Consider the following 22960-nt stretch of genomic DNA (forward strand, 5'->3'; position numbering starts at 1 on the left):
ACAACTCCATTCATCATGATTGAACATGAGACTGTGATTGGACAGACTCTCTTACTGATAAATAGTGTGCAATACAGGGAGTGTGTACATTTTATAGCTTATCTCGCTGTATGTGTGAGTGTGTGTGTGTGTGTTTAGTCCTCATTATCAGCATATTGAGTCGTAATAAACTACAGGCCTCTGGCTTGACCCCCCTCTGAACTCTGATGATGACACTTTTACTGTTATACCAGCAGGAAGCTAAATCCCCAGACACATATGTCTCGTACACACACACACACACACACACACACACACACACACACACACACACACACACACACACACACACACACACACACACACACACACACACACACACACACACACACACACACACACACACACACACACACACACACACACAGTGATTCAAAGCGATCCCAACGTGGGCTCCAGATGTTCCATTCAGATACATAGCTCCATATGAATTTAGACTTGACTAAACATGACTCGAGTTTTTCACTCCAGCAGTAATACTAACTAAATGAATACAACTGTACTACCATGTGTCCTGCTGATGGATGATGTAGTTATATGTGAGGGCACTTCTTATTTACAGCCATATGGCTTCAATACACAGGCTTGGTATTATGTTGATAATGGTAGCAACATGTAGATAGATACAGTGCTGCTGAGCTTCTGTTACCGTTTGTCAAATGTAGAGGTTTGTATGCGTGTGTGGGCGTACGTGTCAAAGGATACAGGGTTGCTCAGCTTGTCTTAGTGGTCTGGGGTCACAAGACAGACAGGTGGCCTTGGCATCAGTGATTAGAAACACCAGGTTAGTGTGGGGCAGCTTCTCAGCTCGATACATCCTGAAACACACACACACACAGTGTTATAGTAAGATACTTAGCATTATACATCATGAAAGGGTGAGAGGAGAGGTGAGAGAGGGGGAGAGGAGAGGAGATGAGAGGTGAGGAAGGGAGGGGAGAGGAAGAGAGGAGATGAGAGGTGAGGGAGGGGAGAGAGGAGAGGAGAGGAAGAGAGGAGATGAGAGGTGAGGGAGGGGAGAGAGGAGAGGAGAAGAAGAGAGGAGATGAGAGGTGAGGAAGGGAGGGGAGAGGAAGAGAGGAGATGAGAGGTGAGGAAGGGAGGGAGGGGAGAGGAAGAGAGGAGATGAGAGGTGAGGAAGGGAGGGAGGGGAGAGGAAGAGAGGAGATGAGAGGTGAGGGAGGGAGGAGATGAGAGGTGAGGGAGGGAGGGAGGGGAGAGGAAGAGAGGAGATGAGAGGTGAGGAAGGGAGGGAGGGGAGAGGAAGAGAGGAGATGAGAGGTGAGGAAGGGAGGGAGGGGAGAGGAAGAGAGGAGATGAGAGGTGAGGGAGGGAGGAGATGAGAGGTGAGGGAGGGGAGAGAGAACACTTCCCTTCCATTGGAATGTTATTTTATTCTTTCAATGGAATTCAGCATTATTCCAAGACAGAAGGAAAAGGCTCCACTAGATTTCAACCCAAAAACAAATGAAACACTCCCAACAGACTAACAAAGCTTACACACAAAATGCTCTTATCTGCCTCAGATAAGAGTAAACCATAAACGCTGCTCATTCCTTCCGCCTCCTGCGACATCACACATATGGGCTACCGTGGTGATATACACTATATATACAAAAGTATGTGGACACCCCATCAAATTAGTGGATTTGGCTATTTCAGCCACACCCATTGCTGACAGGTAGAATGGCCTTACTGAAGAGCTCAGTGAATTTTAACGTGGCCCCACCATAGGATGCCACCTTTCCAACAAGTCAGTTCGTCAAATTTTTGCCCTGCTAGTGGAAAGGTCTAGGCCACGAAGTGGAAGGCCACACAAGCTCACAGAACGGGATCACCGAGTGTGTCACGCCCTGGTCGAAGTATATTGTGTTTGTCTGCATTTATTTGGTCAGGCCAGGGTGTGAAATGGGTTTTTTGTGGTGTATTTTGTCTTGGGGGTGTCTGGCATAGTCTGAGAACCGCCTCAGGCAGCCATAATCAGAGTCAGGTGATTATCGTTGTCTCTGATTGGCAGCCATATTCTTTGAGTATTTCGTGGGTGATTGTTCCTGTCTCTGTGTTTGTTATCACCAGATAGGCTGTATAGGTTTTCACGTTCCGTTTGTTGTTTTTGTATAGTTCGTTTTTTCATTCCTCATTAAACATGTCTAAAAAATACCACGCTGCATTTTGGTCCGCTTCTCCTTCACCAGACGAAAACCGTTACAGAATCACCCACCAAATACTCAAAGAATATGGCTGCCTAAATATGGTTCCCAATCAGAGACAACGATAATCACCTGACTCTGATTGAGAACCGCCTCAGGCAGCCATAGACTATGCTAGACACCCCCAAGACAAAACACACCACAAAAAACCCATGTCACACCCTGGCCTGACCAAATAAATGCAGACAAACACAATATACTTCGACCAGGGCGTGACAGAGTGCTGAAGTCTGTAGAAAAAAATAATCTGTCCTCGGATGCAACACTCACTACCGAGTTCCAAACTGCCTCTGGAAGCAACGTCAGCACAATAACTGTTCGTCAGGAGCTTCATGAAATGGGTTTCCATGGCCGAGCAGGCACACACAAGCCTAAGATCACCATGCGCAATTCCAAGCGTCGGCTGGAGTTGTGTAAAGTTCACCGCCGTTGAACTGGAAAAGTGGAAAAACGTTCTCTGGATTGATGAATCAGTCTTCACCATCTGGCAGTCCGATGTATGAATCTGGGTTTGGCGGTTGCAGGAGAACGCTACCTGCCTAAGGAATAATGGTCTGGGGCTATTTTTCATGGTCCGGGAAAGTGGAAAAGCGTGAAGGGAAATCTTTATGCTACAGCATACAATGAGATTCTAGGCCAGCCTTTCCTAAAGTATGGGTCGCGACCCAAGGTGGGTTGTGGACCTGCACAGAGCTCCTTTGTGTCAACAGTTTGGGGAAGGCCCTTTCCTGTTTCAGCATGACAATGCCCCCGTGCACAAAGCGAGGTCCATATAGAAATGGTTTGTAGAGATCGGTGTGGAAGAACTTGACTGGCCTACACATATGAATTGGAAAGCAGACTGTGAGCTAGGACGAATCACTCCAACATCTGTGCCCGACCTCACTAATGCTCTTGTGGCTGAATGGAAGCAAGTCCCCGCAACAATGTTCCAACAATGTTCCAACATCTAGTGGAAAGCCTTCCCAAAAGAGTGGAGGCAGTTATAGCAGGAAGGGGGAGGGACCAACTCCATAATAATGCCTATGATTTTGGAATGAGATGTTCGACGTGCAGGTGTCTACATACCTTTGGTCATGTGGTGTATATGTGGTTCAGATGAACAAACAGCAATTAATAAATCACACACATACTACAGTGCAGTGGAGCAACCGCCTCCTCTTGTCTGTGGAATAGCTCTTTCTTTATGGTGCTCGTTAAAGTTTACATGTCTTTAGTCATTAATATTGAGGAGAAAAACGTCAGTCGCATGGGGCTCATATACCCACTGCAGTTCTACTACATTCAGCCCTCACACCACATGTGAGTTGCAGCACAAAAACAGGGGAAAAGGTTGGGAGAGGGCTCTCAGCAAACATCGTTTCCCCCTGTGTCCAGCTTCTGACAGATCAATGTAATGTGTCTGATCAGAGCCCAGCCGACAGCAGCTGCCTGGACAGAGCTGGAAAACACAGAGGAAGGCAGGAAACTGACCCCATTCTGCATCTACAATTATCCAGGAAGGAGAATCTCCCTTTTCACACACACACACACACACACACACACACACACACACACACACACACACACACACACACACACACACACACACACACACACACACACACACACACACACACACACACACACACACACACACACACACACACACACACACACACACACACACACACACACACCTGGAGCAGTTCCCACAGTCAAGGACTCCCGAGTAGGATCTCTCTTCGTTGTCGAAGAAGTACTGAGTCTGCTCTGTGATACAACTCTCCTTAAACATGTTAGCTGACATGTCATCATCTGAGTCCACTAGAGAGAGAGAGAGAGAGATACAGAGAAAGAGAGAGAGAGAGAGAATCCACTACTGTCACCATACGCAACCAAAAACACAAATCAACAAACAAGCAAACAAAACAGGTCTGCGTTACAACTCCTCCACATAACTACTCCAAAGCCCAAGGATATTTACACTATATTAACAGCCCATTTAAGCGACAACAAACATATTGTACCTTTATAAATTGACAGTTGTATAATCACATAATTACATCCAATATACTGTACCCCAACACTCACCTGCCTCTACGAAGCTGGGGAATATGAGACCGTAGAAGACTTGCTGCATTATCGACCTAGAGAGACAAACAAACACATTACTGTTGGTCTAAACAGCAGACCATATCTAAACAGTAGTGACAGTAACCAGCCCATTTACTCACCAGGTAGCAGTGGAGGCCCACCAACCTATACTCAGCATGTCTGCTATAGTGGGCTGGAGAGTGAAGAGGAGAGCAGCACTGAGTGCACAATTCACAACATAAGGACAAAATATATGCATATACAGTGCATTCAAAAAGTATTCAGACCCCTTCACTTTTTCCAAAATTTGTTTCGTTTTCTCAAAATGATTCTACACACAATACCCCATAATGACAAAGCAAAAACAGTTGTCGAAGTGTTTTAGGTTTTACAAATAAGAAACAGAAATAGCTTATTTGCATAAATATTCAGACCCTTTGCTATGAGACTCAAAATTGAGCTCAGGTGCATCCTGTTTCCATTGATCATCCATGAGATGTTTCAACAACTTGATTGAAGTCCACCTGTGGTAAATTCAATTGATTGGACATGATTTGGAAAGGCACACACCTGTCTATATAAGGTCCCACAGTTGACAGTACATGTCAGAGCAAAAACGAAGCCATACGGTCAAAGAAATAGTCCGTAGAGCTCCGTGACAGGATGGTGTCGAAGCACAGATCTGGGGAAGGATACCAAAACATGTCTGCAGCATTGAAGGGCCCAAAGAACACAGTGGCCTCCATCATTCTGAAATGGAAGAAGTTTGGAACCACCAATACTCTTCATAGAGCTGGCCGCCCGGCGAAACTGAGCAATCGGGGGAAAGGGCCTTGGTCAGGGAAGTGAACAAGAACATGTTGGTCACTCTGACAGAGTTCCTCTGTGGAGATGGGAGAATGGAGCAAAGTACAGAGAGATCCTTAATGAAAACCTACTCCAGAGTACTCAGGACCTCAGACTGGTGCAAAGGTTCACCTTCCAACAGGACAACGACCCTAAGCATACAGCCATGACAATGCATGATTGGCTTCGGGACAAGTCTCTGAATGTCCTTGAGTAGCCCAGCCAGAGCCCGGACTTCAACCCGACCGAACATCTCTGGAGAGACCTGAAAATAGCTGTGCAGCGATGCTCCCCATCCAACCTGACAGAGCTTGAGAGGATCTGCAGAGAAGAATGGGAGAAACTCCCCAAATAAAGGTGTGCCAAGCTTGTAGCGTCATACCCAGGAAGACTCATGGCTGTAATCGCTGCCAAAGGGGCATCAACAAAGTACTGAGTAAAGGGTCTGAATAATTATGTAAATGTTATATTTCCCTTTTTTAGGTTTGCAAACATTTTCTAAAAACCTGTTTTTGCTTTGTCGTGATGGGGTATTGTGTGTAGATTGATGAGGGGAAAAAACGATTTAGTCCATAGTTGAATAAGGCTGTAGCGTAAGTGAAGGTGTCTGAATACTTTCTGAATGCACTGTATGTAACAGAGGAGGTAACCAAAGCAAGATAATGCATTTATGCATGTGTGTGTGCTGTGTGTGTGTGTCTCTCACCACATAGACAGATCGTGGCCCTGCAGCAGCCTTGCTGTCTCTCTCAGGATCGCAGACTGACTGGTAGTCGTAGGTCTTGTTGAAGGAGTACAGAGACGTGTTGACCAGGCTGATCATCACGACTGGGTCCACCTCCCCAAAGAACTGACCAATCTGTATTCAGGGAACAGAGAGAGCTGCGTTCATCTACCACACCGACACATTTATTCATAAAGAACTGACCTATCGATACACACAGAGAACAAGGTTGTACTCAAGACAGCCCACAGAGAACTAGAGGAGCATTCAACAACCAAAGACGCAAAATGGATGCCTGCTCTATGCATTAGAAAGCCTTGATCCAAAATGAATGGGGAGGATTGAACTACCTAATCCAATTTAACTAGTAGAGCCAAAACATGCCATTCACTTGGATTGAAGCCTGCATGATTCTCCTAAGGAGTATAGTAGGATATAGTAGGATATATATAGGATATAAGGAGTATAGTAGAATATACAACGCAGATTCAGCATGACTTTAGACCACATGAAATGTATGAAAACATCTGTCCAACTTTGATACAGGGGTGAACTCTCTCTTTAATAGGGGTTAGCATAACAGAGTCGGAACCTCTCTTTCTCTCTCTCTCTCTCTGATACTGTTCCAGAGACTAACCCTTTACTCTGCTGGAGAAGCAGACTTCTGTACTACAGGAGCTTTTAAACACACTCTAACAGGACACAATGGGCTCAGAACGATGCCATACCCATGTCATAATCATGTCATAAGGCGTATATATGACCTATTTGAGTGAGTGATGGATTGGAGTCATCCAGGTCAGATGAAGCAGGGATGGAGAGAGGAGCAGGAGAAGCGATCTGGTGGCCAGCCAAACCAATGAAAAGCTCTTGGTACTCATTCCAACAGGAGTGTCTTGGCTTTAAGACATTGGATTTATGTCCTACTAACTTCAGGATACTGTAGATGCCATAGAGCCATTTTCATTCAGATCTGTGCTTTAGATACTTGTTTGTTGTCATGCCAAATATGATATGGCATTCGGTATTAATGGGTGTTAGAGAAGCAGAGGACAATACAAGAAAATCATATCTTATCATGATAGTCAGAGGGGTTGGCTAAAAGCATATCCAGATCAGTTCAACAGATTCCATAAGGGCCAGATTAAAGCTAATCCTCTCCATTGAACATGTTTTAGTCCAGGACAAGGCGTAATCTAGGTCTGGGAAACCGTCCTATAGCCAGACAGAATGTTGAACCTGCTCTGGTAGAGCAAACATACATCTCTCTGACAGAACAAGCTGATTGGTTGATGGAGACTCACCTGAGTGATATACTCATCCTGATTGGACATCAGCAGGAAGCCGCCATCATCCAGGATGACACAGTCAACGTGCTGCAGAGAGAGAGAGAACATCAGTCAGTATAGAACATTGTCAACATTTCAAAATATTTTTCACAAGTAAGATAAGCCATAGTACCTTATTATTCTTCAGACAGCCACAGATTTCATCCTTGCACTGCAAACACATCAGAACACACACCACCATGTATGAAGGGCAACTTGTTGAGCAAACAAAATATAAGTGATAGTTTCTTTAACTATGGGGAAAAGTGTTTCTCTTACGTTGACTTTGATGGTGGCGTTCATGAAGTTGTTCATCCAGGCGGAGACGTTCAGTTTCACCCCCACCACTACAAGACATATTCAGAAAGACTTTTTTATAGCCCTTTATAGAATGATCTATGGATGGTTCATCTCATTCTCCAAGCTGTCAGTTTTACTTCAGAAGTACCCACTGCAACAACTAAGCACCCGGCTAAGGGGATGGGGACAGTATTGTCCACTCACCAGCTGGTTTGAGGTTGACTCCATCTATGTTGAGGTCTACAGCCTTGCTCACCAGAATACCTGACTCATAGCCTGACTCCCTGCTCTCTGCAGCAGGAGAGAGTGAGGGAGAGCAGAGGAAGGAGTGTGAACACATTCACATACAGTGACACTTGTTTGACAATGACAGTAATTGTGTGAGGCTTGGTAAGAATCATGTCTGATGAATATAATCTTTGTTTGTTTGGTCTGATGTAACTGGACAAATGGCCTTAAATTATGTGTGGCTTGGCAGTATGAGTACATACTGCAGTATAGTATGAGTGAAAAACGGAATCTTATACTGAGAGGAGACAAGGATTCTTTAACTCAGAGATCTGGTCTATAGAGTACTGTAATACTACAGGGACATACATAGAGGTGGAGTCAAAAGTAGCAGAGAGAGAGAGAGAGCTAAAGAAAGAAGTACATGAAAAATTGTGAGTGGAGAGAGGAGGAGAGAGGGGAGAGAAAGGGGAGGGATAGAAGAGGGGGATGGAGAGAAGAGGGGGACGGAAGGAGCAGGGGGATGGAAAGAAGAGGGGGACGGATGGAAGAGGGGGACAGATGGAAGAGGGGGATGGAGAGACAGATGAGAGGAAGCAGAGAGAGGGGGGGAAAGAGGGCCTCTCATCTCAGATCTGCCAGTAGAGAAAGCCGTCCGTCCCCAGAGAGAGGTTTGCTGACAGACCACATTGAGGAGAAGACACCGTTGGGTCCCTGTGTGTGTGTGTGTGTGTGTGTGTCTCTGTCTGTCTGTCTGTCTGTCTGTCTGTCTGTCTGTCTGTGTGTGTGTGTTAACCCACTGTTGAAGTATGGAGCGGTGAAAATATAGATGTTGTTATCCAGAGTCCTCTTGTAGAAACTTGAGTCATAGGTCTCAGCATTCTCTGTCCACTCCTCTCCAGCACTGAAACACACACAAACACATGCTCACGCATACATGTATGCACATTTTTAAGACACAGATGTCTAAAAGATTTTACTCAGATACAAGGCTACATTTTGATCAAAATAACAGTCACACCCAACACACTGGAAAAATGACATGGAATTGGCCCAGAGATAAAGAAAACATATGTATGTTTTTTATGAACGTATTTTTTTACATATTTTCTTCACATGCAATAATAAATCAATTCAAGCCAGTCATAAAAAGCTCTATACAAAGTTGTTTTCTAACTGGTGATGTGCAAGTTAAATTGCATGTTAGATATATTAATATAAGATAAACCTTTTTACTAAGATCACCTGCCTAAATTCAGACATGAATAACAACCAATGAATAACAACCAATTACAACATTTCCTTAGTAAATAAATCACAGGAAAAAAACTACAATTATAGCTACAAACCTAGTACAAACTGCTAGATGATATACACTGTAATGATAAAAATCTTCAGACAGAGAAGAGATAAAGAGAAAGAGAGAGACAGAGAAAGAGAGAGGGAAAGAGAGAGAGACAGAGAGAGAGACAGAGAGAAAGACAGAAAGAGAGAGAGAGAGAGAGACAGAGACAGAGAGAGACAGAAAGAGAGATAGAGAGAGAGAGAGACAGAGAGAGACAGAAAGAGAGATAGAGAGAGAGAGACAGAGAGAGACAGAGAGACATAGAGAGAGAGAGACAGAGAGAGAGACAGAGAGAGAGACAGAGAGAGAGAGACAGAGAGAGACAGAAAGAGAGACAGAGAGAGAGACAGAGAGAGAGAGAGAGAGAGAGAGAGAGAGAGAGAGAGAGAGAGACAGACAGAGAGAGACAGAAAGAGAGACAGAGAGAGAGACAGAGAGGGAGAGACAGAAAGAGAGACAGAGAGAGAGACAGAGGGAGAGACAGAAAGAGAGACAGAGAGAGAGACAGACAGAGAGACAGAGAGAGAGACAGAGAGGGAGAGACAGAAAGAGAGACAGAGAGAGAGACAGAGAGGGAGAGACAGAAAGAGAGACAGAGAGAGAGACAGAGAGAGAGAGAGAGAGAGAGAGAGACAGAGAGAGAGACAGAAAGAGAGACAGAGAGAAATAGACAGAGAGGAATAGAAAGAGTCCATCTGTACGGAGCACATCACCAGTGTATGTGAACTATGTCCTCGGCTGGACTAATGGGCTGTAGGTGATTTGGGAGAACCGACTCTCCATGAAATGTGAAATGATCCAGCAGAGCAGGTAGGGAAGTAAAACAGTATCATATCCAGGCCAAACCAATATACACTTTAAAATAGCTTTGTGCATTAGCCAACTCCAACCTGTATTAATCCCTTGTCATGGCTTCTTACAATAGGAGTGGGCCACAGCACCTACAGTTTGGGATCGGGCTAATCTAAGTTACTCGGAAGGAGACATCTGAGCATACCTTCTGGGATAGACTCTGGTGATCCCTCCATCAGTGGCTACAAACCTGGCCAGAATCCCACCCCTGGGAACAGAAAGAACACACAGGTATCAATCACAGTTCAATTGACGAGGTAAAGAGGTAAATCGAAATCGACCAAAACAATGTAATTGCCATGGAAACTCGTGGGGGAAATAGCCGTGGGGGAAAGATCCCGTATCTCCTCATTGCCCCCCAGCAAAATTAGCCTATATTTAGGTTATTGTTAATATAGTGCATTCGAAAAGTATTCAGACCCCTTCACCTTTTCCATATTTTGTTACGTTACAGCCTTATTCTAAAATGGATTGCATTTTTTCCCCCTCATCAATCTACACACAATACCCCATAATGACAAAGTGAAAACAGTGTTTTAGAAAATGTTGCAAATCTATTAAAAAAAACGGAAATATAAACATTTATATAAGTAATCAGAACTTTTGCTATGAGACTCAAAATTGAGCTTAGGTTCATCCTGCTTCCATTGACCATCCTTGAGATGTTTCTACAACTTGATTGGAGTCCATATGCGTTCAATTCAATTGATTGGACATGATTTGGAAATGCACACACCTGTCTATATAAGGTTCTACAGTTGACAGTGCATGTCAGTGCAAAAACCAAGCCATGATGTCAAAGGAATTGTCCGTCGAGCCCTGAGACAGGATTGTGTCGAGGCACAGATCTGCGGAAGAGTACCAAAAAATGTATGCAGCATTGAAGGTCCCCAAGAACACAGTGGCCTCCATCATTCTGAAATGGAAGAAGTTTGGAACCACCAATACTCTTCATAGAGCTGGCCGCACGGCTAAACTGAGCAATCGGGGGAGAAGGGCTTTGGTCTGGGAAGTGAACAAGAACATGTTGGTCACTCTGACAGAGCTCCAGAGTTCCTCTGTGGAGATGGGAGAATGGAGCAAAGTACAGATCCTTGATGAAAACCTGCTCCAAAGTACTCAGGACCTCAGACTGGGGCGAAGGTTCACCTTCCAACAGGACAACGACCCTAAGCATACAGCCATGACAACGCATTCTGACAAAGCTCCAGAGTTCCTCCAGAGTTCCTCTGTGGAGATTGGAGAACCTTTCAGAAGGACAACCATCTCTGCAGCACTCCACCAATCAGGCCTTTATGGTAGAGCAGCCAGACAGAAGCCACTCCTCAGTAAAAGGCACATGACAGTCTGCTTTTAGTTTGCCAAAAGGACTTTGACCATGAGAAACAAGATTCTCTGATCTGATGGAACCAAGATTGAACTCTTTGGCCGGAATGCCAAGCGTCATGTCTGGAGGAAAAATTGCACCATCCCTACAGTGAAGCATGGTGGTGACAGCGTCATGCTATGGGGATGTTTTTCAGCAGCAGGGACTGGGAGACTAGTCAAGATCTAGGGAAAGATGAACAGAAAAAGGTACAGAGAGATCCTTAAGGAAAACCTGCTCCATAGTGCTCAGGACCTCAGACTGGGACAAGGGTTCACCTTCCAACAGGACAACAACCCTAAGCACACAGCCAAGACAACACAGGAGTGGCTTCGGGACAAGTCTCTGAATGTCCTTGAGTGGCCCAGCCAGAGCCCGTACTTGAACCCAATCGAACATCTCTGGAGAGACCTGAAAATAGCTGTGCAGCGACACTCCTCATCCAACCTGACAGAGCTTGTGAGGATCTGCAGAGAAGAATGGTAGAAACTCCCCAAATACAGGTGTGTCACGCTTGCAAAGACATACCCAAGAGGACTCGAGGCTGTAATCACTGCCAAAGGTGCTTCAACATAGTGCTGAGTAAATTGTCTGAATACCATTGTAAATGTGATATTACAGTTTTTATACTTTTCATACATTTTCATAAAATTTGAAAATCTGTTTTTATTTTGTCATTCTGGGGTATTGTGTGTAGATTGATGAGGAAAAAAAATGCAATTTAGTCAATTTTAGAATAAGGCTGTAACATAATAAAATGTGGAAAAAGGAAAGGAGTCTGAATACTTTTCGAATGCACTGTATGTGTATTTCACACTATATTGAGGTACAATTACTATGATGCTTGTATAGATGCCAACCTCAACACGTTCATATCATCTGAACCAATCAATTGCATTTACAGTTATAATTGACTGACTACCACCACTGATTTCTGTATGCTAGCTAAACTAACGGGACTTAGCATTTAGCAGTCACTTCTAAACCTGAAAAGGGACAACTTCTAAATGTTATGCAGCGAAAACAGCCAAACAGCCAAATAACACTTAAGTAACCACATTGTGGGTTTGTTACAATAAAACTGTAAATTATTACGGATATGTTAAAACGGATTTGTTAAAATCAGATTTGTTGAACGTGTGCCAATCTGGTCAATGGAAGCATCGTCTCATTTACCACATCTATAACAGAGGCTCAGGGACCATCTAGACTAATCACAGAGGCATGAGCTAAATATTCCACTGTCTTTGAAGCCCACCTCGCTCTCCCAGGAGAAATCACTAGTCCATCTGAACAGTGTGTGTCTTGGAGAGCCCTACAAAGATGCCTACACATCACTGTATCCAGAACATTTGAAAATAAATTGTTGTATTCCCTGAGAGTCACTTCTATTTATGTCCAAATTCTTTGAGTTCTTTATTCAGTAAATTGTTCCTGTTTATGTGAGCATGTGTGTGTACAGCATGATGAATGCATGTTGAGGTAATTACTGTGGTGTCTTCAGAACACACCATGTCTTGGCAGAGCTGGTCCTGTGTCTTTCTTTGATCATATTTTACTGGTAAAACACAGACAAGACTCTCATAGCAACAGACATTAGCAAATAGCAGTACTAGCTGCCTGGTGTTTCTCCAAAAAGACATCAACAAGATGGGGAGTCGACTAACTGTCTATATAACTCATGTAACTGACTCAATGTGTGCATGTAGATGATGCACTGATGGCGGTCAGTGTGTGTGTGTGTGTGTGTGTGTGTGTGCGTGTGTGTGTGTGAGAGAGTGTGCGCGTGTGCGTGTGTGTGTGTGCACGTGTGTGTGTGTGAGAGAGTGTGCGCGTGTGCGTGTGTGTGTGTGCACGTGTGTGTGGCACTCACAATGACTGCTCCTTCCACAGTTTGACCAGATCAGCAGTCAACCCAGCGTCCAGCAGCAGCCTACTGACCAGAGTCACATTACCTAGACAGGAAGACATTGTTACTGAAGTATCTTCCACAGTAAACCCCTTGGTAAACTGCAAGGATGACACATAGGAGTTTAGATGGCTTGAGCTTGCTTAGACAACACAGAGGACATTGCAATCCATCAGCTTAAGAATTTGTTCTTAACTGACTTACCTAGTTAAATAAAGGTAAAATAAAGTCATAAAATAAAAAAGCTGACACCGAGGACATTGATAGGATCTCCAGTAGCTGATACCTATTAGATGATGACACTATAGAGGTTCTGAGTCACACAGTAGCATGACAACATCAGGTTCTAGAAGCTCAGTCGATCGGGATGATATCAGACTACACTAATCCAATGCCTACCGCGTTAGATAAGGTTGATGTCATTCCTGGCCAGACCAGACTAATCAAACGCCTCTCTCGGACCTTCACAGGGCTATGGAACACCATAAAATCAAATTGGTGGGAAACCCTCCTGACTCCCCCCACTAAACCCTCCCCCTGGGTGGGTATAATAGGTAGAGGAATTCCATCTGTGTGTGTGTGTGTATATGTGTGCATATGTGTGTGCGTGTGTGCATGCGTGGGTTGTATGTGCGCCTGCGAGTGTTAAACAGCCATGGTAACTTACATGGCTCTTCCAGTGTGTTGCTGTCTATGAACTGGTTGAAGTCCAGGAGGAACTGGGTGTTGTTGTCGTTGTCTTTCAAGCCTTTGCAGTACTCCCTACAGAAATAGCAGACGCTGTATATTAGATACATTACATCTCAAATTCAACATCCGTACAACATCAAACTCCTTCTATAACTTATACCTAATTCTACACCGTGCTCCTCAATCCCAGCATAAACTGTGGAATAACCAGATACTCCTAGTGAGTACACTTCAGGAGTAACAATGGTTCAAAATGGAGGTGGTGGAGGAGATTCAGATGTGCGGCTGTAGCCACTCACCTTGGGGCGATGAAGGTGTATCCCAACTCATCAAACATCTCCACCCGCAGAGTGTCCATGGCTGAAGAGAATAGAGAGGCATCTTTAGAACCTTACACACTCTGTAGAGCAGGATTCATGGCCTATACAGCACACCAGACTGATCATTATGGAAATAAAGAACTGAAAGATGAATGAGTGAAACAAGACATGACAGAAAGAGAGAGAGACAATGATTATGGAGACAAACTCCCATCCATCTCCCACCCATCCGACTTTTCATGGCTGTTAGGCCAGTATACTCTGCTGACTGTCACTGACAGGCCTTATCTAGAACACTGCTGTCCATTAACTCACTGACAGGCCGTATCTAGAACACTGCTGTCTATTAACTCAATGACAGGCCGTATCTAGAACACTGCTGTCCATTAACTCACTGACAGGGCGTATCTAGAACACTGCTGTCCATTAACTCACTGACAGGCCGTATCTAGAACACTGATGTCCATTAACTCACTGACAGGCTTATCTAGAACACTGCTGTCCATTAACTCACCGTCAGGCCTTACTGATGTCCATTAACTCACTGACAGGCCTTATCTAAAACACTGCTGTCCATTAACTCAATGACAGGCCGTATCTAGAACACTGCTGTCCATTAACTCACTGACAGGCCGTATCTAGAACACTGCTGTCTATTAACTCAATGACAGGCCGTATCTGGAACACTGCTGCCCATTAACTCACTGACAGGGCGTATCTAGAACACTGCTGTCCATTAACTCACTGACAGGCCGTATCTAGAACACTGATGTCCATTAACTCACTGACAGGCTTATCTAGAACACTGCTGTCCATTAACTCACCGTCAGGCCTTACTGATGTCCATTAACTCACTGACAGGCCTTATCTAGAACACTGCTGTCCATTAACTCACTGGCAGGCCTTACTGATGTCCATTAACTCACTGACAGGCCTTATCTAGAACACTGCTGTCCATTAACTCACTGTCTGGCCTTACTGATGTCCATTAAGTCACTGACAGGCCTTATCTAGAACACTGCTGTCCATTAACTCACTGACAGGCCTCACTGATGTCCATTAACTCACTGACAGGCCTTACTGATGTCCATTAACTCATTGACAGGCCTTATCTAGAACACTGCTGTCCATTAACTCACTGACAGGCCTTACTGATGTCCATTAACTCACTGTCAGGCCTTACTGATGTCCATTAACTCATTGACAGGCCTTATCTAGAACACTGCTGTCCATTAACTCACTGACAGGCCTTACTGATGTCCATTAACTCACTGACAGGCCTTATCTCGAACACTGCTGTCCATTAACTTACTGACAGGCCTTATCTAGAACACTGCTGTCCATTAACTCACTGTCTGGCCTTACTGATGTCCATTAAGTCAATGACAGGCTTTATCTAGAACACTGCTGTCCATTAACTCACTGTCTGGCCTTACTGATGTCCATTAAGTCACTGACAGGCCTTATCTAGAACACTGCTGTCCATTAACTCACTGACAGGCCTTACTGCTGTCCATTAACTCACTGACAGGCCTTATCTAGAACACTGCTGTCCATTAACTCACTGTCAGGCCTTATCTAGGACACTGCTGTCCATGAACTCACTGTCAGGCCTTATCCAAAACACTGCTGTCCATTAACTCACTGACAGGCCTTATCTAGAACACTGCTGTCCATTAAGTCACTGACAGGCCTTATCTAGAACACTGCTGTCCATTAACTCACTGACAGGCCTTATCTAGAACACTGCTGTCCATTAACTCACTGACAGGCCTTATCTAGAACACTGCTGTCCATTAACTCACTGACAGGCCTTACTGATGTCCATTAAGTCAATGACAGGCTTTATCTAGAACACTGATGTCCATTAACTCACTGACAGGCCTTATCTAGAACACTGCTGTCCATTAACTCACTGACAGGCCTCACTGATGTCCATTAACTCACTGACATGCCTTATCTAGAACACTGATGTCCATTAACTCACTGATAGGCCTTATCTCGAACACTGCAGTCCATTAACTCACTGACAGAGTCCTGGTTCATCTCAGCCACATACTGGTTAGAGTAATGACAGGTCAATGTGTGTCACACACACACACACAGTTGAAGTCGGATATTTACATACACCTTAGCCAAATACATTTAAACTCAGTTTTTCACAATTCCTGACATTTAATCCTAGTAAAAATGTCATGTCTTAGGCCAGTTAGGATTATCACTTTATTTTAAGAATGTGAAATGTCAGAATAATAGCAGAGAGAATTATATATTTCAGTTTTTATTTCTTTCATCACATTCCCAGTGAGTCAGAAGTTTACATACACTGAATTAGTATTCGGTAGCATTGCCTTTAAATTGTTTAATTTGGGTCAAACGTGTCGGGTGGCTTTCCACAAGCTTCCCACAATAAGTTGGGTGAATTTTGGCCCATTCCTCCTTACAGAGCTGGTGTAACTGAGTCAGGTTTGTAGGATCCTGTCACGCCCTGACCTTAGAGAGCAGTTTTATTTCTCTATTTGGTTAGGTCAGGGTGTTATTTGGGGTGACCATTCTATGTTGTCTATTTCTTTGTTTTTGGCCGAGTATGGTTCCCAATCAGAGGCAGCTGTCTATCGTTGTCTCTGATTGGGGATCATAATTAGGTAGCCCTTTTTCCCACTTTCTGTTGTGGGATCTTGTCTTTTTGTGTTGCATGTGTTTGCACTAGTAGCTTTACATTCGTTGAGTTGTTTATTGTTTTTTGGTGGAACATTTATTATTAAAGGAAAATGTACGCCTACCACGCTGCACCGTGGTTTCATTCTAACAACGAACGTTACAGATCCTTGATCGCACACACTTTTTTAAACATTAGTTGGAAAAATGACGTGTGTCATGCACAAAGTAGATGTCCTAATCGACTTGCCAAAACTATAGTTTGTTAACAAGAAATTTAGGGAATGGTTGAAAAACAAGTTTTAATGACTCCAACCTAAGTGAATTTAAACTTCCGACTTCAACTGCATATGAGGTGCCGGATAGACAGGGAGAAAAGGTGCGGAGTGAAACTGAAGTGATGGAACAAGCAGACAAGGGGAAGAGGAATACTTGCCCTTCTGCCCTGTAGTGACCCCAGATAGAGGGAGAGAGAGGGAGGGAGCGGGAGAGAAAGAGAGAGGGGAGGGAGGGAAAGGAAGGAGATCGAGAGAGGGGAGGGAGGGAAAGGAAGGAGATATAGAGAGGGGAGGGAGCGGGAGAGAAAGAGAGAGGGGAGGGAGGGAAAGGAAGGAGATAGCGAGAGGGGAGGGAGGGAAAGGAAGGAGATATAGAGAGGGGAGGGAGCGGGAGAGAAAGAGAGAGGGGAGGGAGGGAAAGGAAGGAGATAGAGAGAGGGGGAGGGAGGGAAAGGAAGGAGATCGAGAGAGAGAAAACAGAACCATTGGGATGTCTTATCAAATTCATATTACAGCAATATAAGAAGTCTTAAAAAGAAGGGAAATCTGATCTAAAACAACCACGCTATCCAAACAGAGAGGTGCTACCATGCAGAGACATGCAATACAGTACATTACGTTCACAGAACATCCTCAGTTACTCCAGCACAGTATCTGTCTCTCCTATTATTCCATGTGACAGGCTTTGGCTTTGGATTTCACTATGTTCTTTCCAATAGAGTTCCTACACTCATAAAGACATCAATGTCCATCATTCAATCCCTTAAAAGAAGACATCACGAGAAAAACGTCATTAAATTGATACAGTCATGCAAGCAGTCTGTGGAACCGTTTACTGATGGATCAGTATGAAAAGGTTCATGACTATCTGGTGCATAATCAAAGAATTTCAATAGCATGTAAAACATGACAGGCAGATTTTAGGACATCTCATGTAAGGACTGGGAAGGGTAGGAATCACATAGACCTCAGCTGTTCTCTCGTTTACTCTCTGTCAATACAGATGTCATTCCTTTACCGTTCTTTCCTTCCATCTCATTTCACCTCCTTTTGTTTCGCTCTGTCACTGTGTAGAATTAATATACTTCATCATGCAAACGCAGATACATGATCATGCAGAGACTGGACGACAGATAAGGAAAAGTAAGTTATACACCAGGAAATAGACTACTTGCCCCATGGAGCTGTACGGATCCCATGAAGGGGCAGATAGAGGGAGGACAGGAGGGGAACATTAAAGTCAAGAGAGTTGGATAGTTTGTAGAGGTGGATTTATCTTGTACCACAGAGGTACAGTACAGGAACCATGTGATAAAGCCTCTATGAGTAGTTATAAACCAGATCTGGGTAGAGAAAGAGGTGCAGACAGGCAGGCTGTGGAAGGTAACATGCCTCCTCTGCCCTCAGATTCAAAGAAAGGGAACAGGGTAACAAGAGATGGAAAAGAGAAAGAACAAGGAGGGCGGGGTGGAGTGCATCAAAGCTGATGGAGGGAGGGAGGGAAGAAGAGATAGGAAGCATGTGATCTGGGAGAGGGTGATGGAGAGGGAGAGTAGGGTGAAGGGAGAGAGAGAGAGACGTCAGCCGACTGGACCATGGAGCCATACTACAAAGGACGAATTTCGGCAAAACTCACTGATTTGAGAGAGAAAAGTTTCTGTGGTGTGTTTCTTTTGTGGCTACATGCCTGGGTGTGTGTGCTCTCACCCATGGCCTGTCTGATGGTGTCTCCCAGTTTGGCCTGTATGTAGTGTTCACTGTAGGTAGGCAGGACCAGGGCCAAGCTGCGGAAATAAAGGTCTTGTCATTATATAGGACCCTGTCCTTTCTCTGTTGACACACTGATGTTGGAACAACATGTACCATCGACAAGGTGACAGAACACTGAACATCTGCATTTAAACACATTTCAGTAGTTGAAAAAAGGGTTTTACTGTGATGGAGAGGGACAGAGAGTGCCCCCTACTGGCCAGACCTGATCATATTCATGAAGTAGAGATGTTCGACATGTTACAGCAACCTATCTAATCCTTTCAGATCACTACACGTTTGTAGTTAAAGATTGTTTCTGGACTGGGTCAACATCTTTCAGCCCTCCTGCCTACCTGTAGTCTGTTCCATTGACCTGAGCCCAGGTGTACGTCCTTACTCCTCTGTCGATGTATCTCTGTCAGCGAACACACAGAGGTGTGAAAACAGTCATAATCCTAAATCGTAAACTACACGTAACTTACTTCAACCTAAGTCGTGCACTGATGTCACTAGGAGATGTATAAGTGAGAATGAGTACTATTATGTGTCTTACATTGGTGCTGATCTCACCTCATCCTGAGTTTTAACTAGAGTCTCTATGGTCTCTTCACCTGGGTTGCCATCTATCATCATTCTCCTGATCTACACACACACACACACACACACACACACACACACACACACACACACACACACACACACACACACACACACACACACACACACACACACACACACACACACACACACACACACACAGAGAGAGAGAGACAGAGAGAGAGCAAGAGAGAGAGAGAGAGAGAGATAATGCATGCATGGTTTTGTGTGTGTGAAAGATAAAATAAATATAAAAAGATATCTTCTTCAACCCGTGTCAAATGTGTGAACGGTTACAGGGTCTGATCTCAATACCGTTCTCTCTCAAAAATACAGTGCACATCTGTACACCAGCGAGAGAGAAAGAGAGGAATAACAACAAGGAGATCGGTAGCACATCTATGTGCTGAACCTCCCTCTTGGAGTGTCTATGTATATGATAGAAGCAGGATGAAAGGAGAGGGAGCGACAGACAGAGTGGGGTATCCACTGCTTCTGTAAACATGTCCTCTCATTTACAGCCAGTCACTGTATGAATCACACTCACTTGACTGGAGACTGGACACAACTAACACCTGTGTGTGTGTTTACCTGGACTTTGATGTCGTTCTCCAGTTCAGCATCGAGGAAGTCCAGAGTGACAGGTTCCTGGAATTTAGGATTCTGAGGAGATGTGAGTGTTTAGTCTGGTGGATGAGTTACCACGAAACACACACACACACACACACACACACACACACACACACACACACACACACACACACACACACACACACACACACACACACACACACACACACACACACACTCTCTCATTCTTGTATATTCAATAGCATGACTTGTTTGATATCGGCCCCCCTGAAGCATGTTGAGTTGCTACAGTGAGTTGTAATGAAACGCAGTAGACCAGTAGAAGCCCAAACAGATATATTTGACTAAAACATATACATTTCAGACATTGCTTACATTTGACACGATCACGTCTCTCAATTTTTTTGGGAATTCATGGAAACAGATTTCTTTAATAAAAATTACTTGGAGCTCATTTCCTGGTGTATTTACAGTCTTTAATATCCAACAATGAAAATGTAAAAACTAAAAACTTGCTCAGAAAACTTGGGAGGCCAAATAAAATCAGCGCCGCCAGTTGGGAAACCCAGTAGACTATGTAATGTTTCAGTCAGGGGATCTTAGCATGGCTTCAGGCCATAGAGTAAAACTCTGCTCCTTACCCTATCCTGTTATTGTGTTCTACAGTATATACTGTACATTCAGACAAAGAGCCTAGTTTATACAGCTGAGAACCAACTGACCCGGAATACTCCAGCTTGTGTGTGTGTGTGTGTGCGTGTGTGTTGCATGCATGCGTGATGGTTGAGTCCGTGTGTGTGTTGAGTGGGTGCCTGCTTGAGTCAGTGTGTGTGTGTGTGTGTGTGTGTTTGATACAGACTAACTGTAGACTGTGTTAATGTCAGTAGTTAAACCCTCAGTGCGTATCAGGGACTTTCTAATGTTATAAAGTAGCAGCAGTAATCCAGAACTACTTTGTTAAAGCACCAGTAAATGGATGGAACCTGATACTCTGTCTCCTAGCAACGCTGCTCTGCCTTTAGACTGTATACACATTTTAGAAGGTTCATATAGATTTAGTTTCTGCAAAGGCTACATAAACACACTGTGATGATGATGGAATGATCCTTACATTGGATGAAGAGAGAAGAGAAAGACGGAACAGTGGAGAAAAAGGAGGATGATGAAGAGGATCTCAGCATGAAAAAAATAAACAAATAGAGGCCATAAGATGATACAGAACATATAAGCACATTAAATAAACAGTCAAATTAAGGAGAGAGGATAAAACTATAATATACAGAGAAAGAAAGAAAGTCTCAAAGTGAGTGGGTGGGGGAGAGAGAGATCAAAATCCAACTCCAAATGTAGCGAGGGATTTGAGTGATGAATATGAAATGGGTTTTCTATTCAACCACAAATCACACACAGACTGAAACACAAGAACAAGAGAGAAGAGAGAATGTTTTCAAAGAATCCAAGGTCACCCTCCATATTCACACACCCCTCTGTTTCTCTGATCACACATGCACACACAAACAGATCATACACAGTAAGATTGACCATGCCCTTTCACTGGAATGCTTGACAGTGATGTACCACAGGGATTATTGACATGATTTACAAAGCAAGTGTATGATTTGAATATAAATAGGAATTCATGACAATAGTGCACAGATGGACTCATACAGTTTCATGAATTGATCCATCAAGTCCCAGTGAGAAAGACAAACCAGTAGCAGTACTAGGAAGGGACCTGCTGTAACCTGTTCATGTCATCATGTGTTAGTTCAGTCTCCCTCCCTCCCTCCCTCCCTCCCTCCCTCTCTCACACACACAGGTGCATACACCCAAACTTCTAGACAATGACACAACATAATGACAACATGACAGATGGCTTAGAGGAAAGAAACAGTTTAACAGAACATGTGAAAGAGTCACATAAACAGTGGGAAACATTTAGATAATTATGTGACTGTCTACTTGACTAATAACAACTAGTCACTATTACTTTCTATTCCACTGTAACGGTTCTCGACTGGTGAAGGAGAAGCGGACCAAAATGCAGCGTGGTATATTTTTGATACATGTTTAATGACGACGAAAAAACACGAACAATACAAAAACAACAAACGGAACGTGAAAACCTATACAGCCTATCTGGTGACAACGAACACAGAGACAGGAACAATCACCCACAAGACACTCAAAGAATATGGCTGCCTAAATATGGTTCCCAATCAGAGACAACGATAATCACCTGCCTCTGATTGAGAACCGCCTCAGGCAACCAAAGACTTTTCTAGACAACCCTACTAAGCCACAATCCCAATACCTACTAAAACCCCAAGACAAAACACACCACAAAAAAACCCATGTCACACCCTGGCCTGACCAAATAAATGCAATAGGGGATAGTCCGGGTGGGCGTCTGTCCATGGTGGCGGCTCCATGCAGACTGGCAGCTCCATGCAGACCGGCAGCCCTGGCTGCTCCACGCAGACCGGCAGCCCTGGCTGCCCCACGCAGACCGGCAGCCCTGGCTGCCCCACGCAGACCGGCAGCCCTGGCTGCCCCACGCAGACCGGCAGCCCTGGCTGCCCCACGCAGACCGGCAGCTCCGGCTGCCCCACGCAGACCGGCAGCTCCACACAGACTGACAGCTCCGGCCGCTCCACGCAGACTGACAGCCCTAGCTGCTCTATGCAGATTGACAGCTCTGGCTGCTCCATGCAGGCTGGTAGCTCTGGCTGCGCTAAACAGGCAGGAGACTCCGGCAGCGCTGTAGAGGCGGAAGGCTCTGGCAGCGCTAAACAGGCGGGAGACTCCAGCAGCGCAGGAGAGGAGGAAGGCTCTGGCTGCGCCGAACAGG

At 44.4% G+C, this 22960-nt stretch overlaps 1 protein-coding gene across 1 annotated transcript in view; it reads right to left on the reverse strand.

Moving 5' to 3' along the window:
- Positions 1-22960, reverse strand: part of LOC135509304 (voltage-dependent calcium channel subunit alpha-2/delta-1) — a 90675-nt gene that overhangs the window by 5302 nt on the left and 62413 nt on the right. The window contains exons 18-35 of the mRNA XM_064929841.1: positions 20110-20181; positions 19492-19563; positions 19275-19336; positions 18877-18953; positions 14213-14273; positions 13891-13985; positions 13188-13269; positions 10094-10156; positions 8552-8655; positions 7728-7814; positions 7503-7570; positions 7357-7395; positions 7200-7271; positions 5878-6030; positions 4466-4518; positions 4323-4378; positions 3929-4055; positions 745-857 (exon numbers count right to left, since the gene is read on the reverse strand). Of these exons, the coding sequence (XP_064785913.1) occupies positions 745-857; positions 3929-4055; positions 4323-4378; positions 4466-4518; positions 5878-6030; positions 7200-7271; positions 7357-7395; positions 7503-7570; positions 7728-7814; positions 8552-8655; positions 10094-10156; positions 13188-13269; positions 13891-13985; positions 14213-14273; positions 18877-18953; positions 19275-19336; positions 19492-19563; positions 20110-20181 (1456 nt within the window). The remainder of the gene's footprint in view (positions 1-744; positions 858-3928; positions 4056-4322; positions 4379-4465; positions 4519-5877; positions 6031-7199; positions 7272-7356; positions 7396-7502; positions 7571-7727; positions 7815-8551; positions 8656-10093; positions 10157-13187; positions 13270-13890; positions 13986-14212; positions 14274-18876; positions 18954-19274; positions 19337-19491; positions 19564-20109; positions 20182-22960) is intronic.

Source organism: Oncorhynchus masou, chromosome 22 (genome assembly GCF_036934945.1).
Source record: "Oncorhynchus masou masou isolate Uvic2021 chromosome 22, UVic_Omas_1.1, whole genome shotgun sequence".
Lineage (NCBI taxonomy): Eukaryota > Metazoa > Chordata > Actinopteri > Salmoniformes > Salmonidae > Oncorhynchus > Oncorhynchus masou.